Raw genomic sequence first — 6607 nt, forward strand, 5'->3', positions numbered from 1 at the left:
AAAACCATACCTGCTAGTGCTGTGCCTGTGGAAAGGGCTATAAAAATACTAGAACTGATTTGTTTCAAAATTTCCTTGACTTTTTGCTATTTGTATTCACTATATTACACAATTCATTCACACTTTATCCACATACTTTATGTTTTTGTTTAATTATTTCTTGTCCTTTAGATTATAATTATCCTTTATATATCCTTTAGATTATATATATATATATATATATATATATATTAGATTAAAATTGTCCTTTTTTTGGTTTGTTGTTTGTTTTTTGCTTTCATACTCTCTTTCAAATTCATGGCCTCTTTTTTCATTAATTGCTGTTACATGCATATAAATATGTACATGCATACATACACATAAATACAATCTATTCAATCCATATAACGTTATTTACAAAACACCTCCTGTAACAAAGGGTTTTTTTTTCTTTCAAAACAAAAAATTTCTCAGAGGAAATTGTGGAAGAGGGGCAGGAAGACTGTAAGGTTGTAAGATCAGGGAGCTTCCTGTGAGACTGTGTCTCCTAGTAATGACAGAAGCTGCAAACACAAGCGGCACCAACATGACTGGCCAAACTGAGCTGAACAAAGACAACAACAATAAAGATGATGAAGTAGGTGAGGGAAAGACCACGAGGTCGCAACCCCAACAAGGAACTACAGCCAGCTAAGGAATGCAGAGAGTGGGAGCAATAGTCTTGTCCTGGAAAGAGCAACTGCTTATCCAAAATGACACAGTCAACCTGAAAATAAACACTTTCAAAGTTAGGATGTTATAGTGGAGGGCGTTTGTTCTTAAAGCAAGATTTGCTCTAGGAGAAGCTATATAAAGGTATAGATTAATAAATGAAAGTCATCAATTAATTTAGCCATTTATTTTCTTTAGCTGGCCCTGGTATTCTCTGTTTTTACTAAACCCGCAGTCTTCAGGCTCTCTGGATTACTAGAAAACACAATTCTCCATCACTTCACCTTGGCTCCTGACTTGCAGATTGGTAGCTCCTGGCAGCCGGGCATTTAGTTGCGTGTGTCTTCGTGGATCCATTTTCCATTTCATTTTGTGATCCATACAAATTACACAAACCTGTGGCACTTTCTCAGCCTAAATGGGATCCGGTATAATCAGAGAGAGAGAAAGAGGAAATTCAGAATAAAATAAATGGGTTTCTTAGCTGAAGGAAACTTTCCTTTGTCTTAATTTTCATTTAATGTATGTACCAATGCTTCAGTATTTCCCACATGACCTAAAGATCACAAACTGAGTCTTGGAGATCTCCAGCATTGAAATCTAGACAAACAAGGATTAGGGACAAAAAAAAAAATATTGGCAGATAAAGAAAAGGAGGAAGAGTCTGTAGTGTTCTAGAAGTCAAGGAGAAAAAGGCATCCACACTAATGACACTGAGAGCTACAGCAATGAGTCTAACAGTGAGAAGTGTTTGCCATCTAAGGAGCTATGCATGTTAGTTTTTTTAGTAACCCATGTCCCCCTCTACCTTTTTTTACTTGTTTATGTTTTTGAAAATTTCACACAAGTACTATATTTACATCATTTCCTCCTTTGTCTTCCTCCCATCCAACTTCTCTGTGTTCTTCTACTCCTCAAAATTTTCTGTAACTTTTGTTACAGACAGGCATGCATATACACAGAGAGACACATATTTAATAAATACGTATGTACATAATGTACATGTATATACAACCCACCATTAAGCCCATCTAGTACTGCTTGTAGACACACATGCTCAGCAGTGATCACTTGGGATTCAATAACATCAGGGGCTCATGCCTAGAGATAACTGATTTTCCCCTCTCCATCTCGGTGAGCTCAGGGGTAAAGGCAGCTGTCTGATAGTTGTGGTGAGCAGGGTGGAGTAGCTGGAAACTGAAAGAAACATGAAATTGAGAAACGTAATAAGGGCTTCCATTCTCTACAAAGGAATTAAAAGTGAGAACACAAGGCTGAGCTCTCCGGCTGTTTGTGGGAGCATCAGACAGCGATGTGTAAGCATGAAGGCTTGAAGTGAATGCCCAGTGCCCATGTTAAACAGAGGGGTGGGGCATGGACAATCCCAAGTTTGGAGAGGCAGAGACAAGAGGATCCCTGATGCTATTTAAACAATTGTCGTAGTTGACTGGCGAGCTTCCAGTGCAGAGAGAAAGCCTGGCTGGAACAGTCAAGCGGTGAGTGAAGAAATACATGCCATCCTCTGGTTTCCACATGTACAAATACCTGTGTGAACACAGATGCACTCATACACATGCATGTAGACACACCTCATAAGAGCAACGATAAAATACTGAAGTTATCTACAAACTTGGGATGGAATTTCACAAATAAAACACTGCCAAGATACCAGAAGCCAACGTCAATGAAATCTGAATTTGACAAAAGTAGATATATTTTCTGTGTATCTTTCTCATAGAAAGCTTCGCTGAAATAGGTCAGGGTATTTGTATTTGCAACGAAATAATTCTTTCACTGTAACTAATTTTATTTTCAAACTTGTTTTTTTCTATTAGAAATAATTAGGATCCAATATTTTAAAGTCTCAACATACTTTCAGATGATTCAAGTCTTTGCAATATCCTAACTCCAATACTTTCAGATGATTCAAGTCTTTGCAATATTCTAACTCCAATGTAGCCTTATTGCCAGAGAATGAAGACAAGTTATCAAAATATTTGAAGTTTGAATTCGTATTCAGAGAGTCTTACTACTATGTTTTATTAGTTGGTGTGGTGGTTACTTTTGAAAGCCAATGTGACATGACCTAGAGTTACTTGGACACAGATTCTCAATGAGAGACTGTCTATATTATCTGGGGGCGTGTTTGTGGGAGATTGTCCTAATTAAGTGATGTTGGAAAACCCAGCCCACCACGGTCAGTACCATTTCTTAGACAAATGCCTGAGCTGTAAAAAATGTGGAGAAATCCAGCTGAGACAATGAGTACGCATGCATTCATTTCACTCTACTCTTGACTGCGAATGTGATGTCATCAGAAGGCTTCCACGCCTTGATGGACTGGGAACTGGAACTGTGAGCTACAATAAACTCTCCCTAAGTGACCTTTTGTCAGGGCATTTTATCCCAGCATCAGACATGAAACTAGAAAGGTTAGGAAGGTGGTCTCTGTGAGGACTAAAGTCTGAATATGGTGTTCTCAAAATTCGGATGCTGGAACCTAATTGTAGGGAACGGTAGAGCTTCTGTGAATGCAGAGGGCTTTGTCCTCCTGATGCAGATCATGGCATTGTAACAGAGGACGAAGGGATCTGATGTGCTCTTGCCCTTGCTGGGAGAATAGCGTGATTCTTCGCCCCCAGACAGTGAATCTGCTTACACTTTCATCTTACTTCCCTAACTGTGTGAGGAAGTAAAATAGTTCTATTATTTCTAGATTGCCCATCACAAGATATACTGGTCTAGCCACTGGAATTGGATAAAATAGGGCAATACTGAAGCGTCTCCACTTCAGTGGAATTGTGTGTTAGATGGTTCTACTACCATCCCCTACTTCATATTTTTATTAATATTAAATGAAGCCATCCTTGGGAAGTGGTGAACACAGTGCCTGGTTACACTGTTAGCTTTCAAGACATTGCGGCCATCATTATTATTTCTAAGGTTTTCAGTATCCTGTTTTAAATCTTAAGACACTATATTTTAAGGTGGACTAAGTAATCTGTTCTAAGTTCAATAAAATAAGAAAAACTGTTTACTATATACAATCAGGTAAAAGCTATTTAAAAAAAAAAGACAAATGTATCCAACAACCCTATTCCCTTTGCTGGTTAGAGCTCAATTCAATTTTACTCAGCAGAATGTATAAGGATCTGTATCTGGCCCTGAAGATACAAAGATGAGCTGGAGTCCTCTCATTGCTTATTTGGTCGCTTTCCTGTCTTTAAGCCCACTTTTTATTCCTATGCTGAGCTCTGGCACATGTTGCTCCTCTGTCTGGAAACAAGTCTTCTTTAGGTAAAGATCTGGTTCTTATTTCCAGACAGTGAGCGACACTCCATCCCCAAACTTGCTCACATTTTCATTGTACTTACTATTTTTATCTATCTATCTATCTATCTATCTATCTATCTATCTATCTATCTATCTATCTATCTATCTATCCATCTATCCATCTATCTATGTGTGTGCACAGTTGTGCTTGAGCGTGCACATGTGTACATGAGCAAGTATAGGTGTGGAGGTGAGAGAACAAACTTCAGGAGTCATTTTTCTTCTTCTAACATTTTAATTATTACCTGCTTTAATTCATATCTCTAACACAGCGTCCTGTATATTTTTCCCTGCTTCTTCCTAGGAAATCATCCTTTGCCTGTCATTAGCCACTCTGCTTTCTTCTTTGCTATCACACCCAGTGATAAGGATGCAGTTTGAAGATGCTCAATGAAGCCTTGATGAAAGAATATAGTCACATAATCATATAATGTATGTGTTTGTATACAATGTGCTAATGTCTATAAACATGTGTTGTTTTTCTTTTTTTGATACAGGGTCTCACCGCATAGCCTTGGCTAGTCTGAAATTCACTATGTAGACTAGGTTGTCCTGGAACTCACAAAGATCTGCTTGCCTCTGTTTTCCCAGCCCTGGTATTAAAGGCATACCTCATCATACATGACTAATGTATGTATTCTTCATCAGCTCTCCACAGTTAAGTGTTAGGTTGTTCAGTTACTGTAGTAATAGGAGCAGCGGGGCTGAGTCCCTAGCACCCCGCTGCCCGCAAGGCTAGCTTTACCCAAAATAATTACACGGACACTATATTCTTTTAATCACTGCTTGACTCTTTAGCTCTAGCCTTTTCTCGGCTAACTCTCGCACCTGGACTAACCCATTTCCAATCATATGTGTCGCACCCCAAGGTGCGCTTACCGGGAAGATTCTAGCCTACGTCCATCCTGGGTCGGAGCTTCATCGTGTGTGCCTCAGAGAGCAGAGCTCTCGCCTCTGCCCGCAAGAGTGGAGCATCTCGTGTCTCTCTGAGGCGTCTGCTCCCAAGAGGAGAGCTGTCGAGTCTCTGAGCTCACTTCCTCTTCCTCCCAGCGTCTGCTCCTCCCACCTATGTTCTAACCTATCAGGTCAAGCAGCTTCTTTATTTAATCAACCAATGACCTTCCTCCATCAAGTTACTGTTCCACCATTCGTCCTTGGACACAGTCTAGTGCTGAATCTTATATTTCCTTTCTGCTTTAGTCACAGAACACATCTTGTCAGAACTGGCTGGCCGCAGAGAGCATCTTGAAAAAGTACTACCTCTCCACATTTTACGGGATTGAATTCATTGTCGGAATGCTCGGGAACATCACAGTGGTGTTCGGCTACCTCTTCTGCCTGAAGAACTGGAATAGCAGCAACGTGTATCTCTTTAACCTCTCCATCTCCGACTTTACTTTCTTGTGCACACTTCCCATGCTGATAAGGAGCTACGCCAATGAGAACTGGATCTACGGAGATGTTCTCTGCATAGGCAACCGCTATGTGCTTCACGCCAACCTGTACACCAGCATCCTCTTCCTCACTTTTATCAGTATCGATAGATACCTGCTCATGAAGCACCCTTTCCGAGAACACATTCTGCAAAAGAAGGAGTTTGCCGTTTTAATCTCTTTAGCTGTCTGGGTCCTGGTGACCTTAGAAGTCCTACCCATATTCCCTTTCATCAACGCAGAAGGGACAGACAAGGACACCAGCTGCAGAGACTATGCAAGCTCTGGAACTCCTAAGTACAGTCTCATTTACAGCCTGTGCCTGACTTTGTTGGGCTTCCTCTTTCCTCTCGCTGTGATGTGCATCTTCTATTACAAGATGGTAGTCTTCCTAAAGAGGAGGAGCCAGCAGCAGGTGACCGCCGTGCCCCTGGACAAGCCTCTGCGCCTGGTGGTCCTGGCGGTGGCCATCTTCTCTGTACTCTTCACACCCTACCATATCATGCGCAATGTGAGGATCGCCTCGCGCCTGGATAGCTGGCCAGAGGGATGTTCGAAGGAAGTCATCAACTCCTTATACATTGTGACCCGGCCTCTGGCTTTTCTGAACAGTGCCATCAACCCCATCTTCTACTTTCTCATGGGAGACCACTTCAGAGAGATGCTGATTAATAAGCTGAGACAGTACTTCAAGTCTCTTACGTCCTTCAGGTCATGAGCTGCTGGGTGCCAGTCTTCACTCAGCCAAATTGCTCTGCAGCTGAGTAATCACCAAGTAAACCACAATCTCCAGGGTTTACCTCCCTGCCACACACATGCTGAAGTAGAAACTGTGCCTGGACACCCAATTAGTCTGGTTGAATAGGTACATATATACCAGAGGAGCAACTATCTGTCCTTTTTTCTGGTTGTACTCAAAATATGGGAAAATATGCATTAAAAAGTATTGATACCATCACCTAAGAACTGAAGAAGGTGAACTAATGGTGTCAATGCTTGGGCACTTAAGAGCCAAAACCTTGGAACTTTTAAGAACTTTTCTATCAGTGTAAAAGGAATAAAAGATGATAGATAGATAGATAGATAGATAGATAGATAGATAGATAGATAGATAGATAGATAGATGATAGATAGATGATAGATAGATAGAT

General features: G+C 40.7%; 1 protein-coding gene across 1 annotated transcript; it reads left to right on the top strand.

The window, feature by feature from the left end:
* The first annotated feature begins 532 nt into the window (after positions 1 to 532).
* Sucnr1 (succinate receptor 1) lies at positions 533 to 6290 on the top strand. Its single transcript, XM_005344195.2, has 3 exons — positions 533 to 620; positions 4328 to 4398; positions 5224 to 6290. Exons 1-3 carry the CDS (start codon positions 533 to 535, stop codon positions 6172 to 6174), a joined length of 1110 nt encoding a protein of 369 aa, XP_005344252.1. The 3' UTR covers positions 6175 to 6290.
* Positions 6291 to 6607: the final 317 nt, after the last annotated feature.

This window comes from Microtus ochrogaster, chromosome 1 (genome assembly GCF_000317375.1).
Source record: "Microtus ochrogaster isolate Prairie Vole_2 chromosome 1, MicOch1.0, whole genome shotgun sequence".
NCBI lineage: Eukaryota > Metazoa > Chordata > Mammalia > Rodentia > Cricetidae > Microtus > Microtus ochrogaster.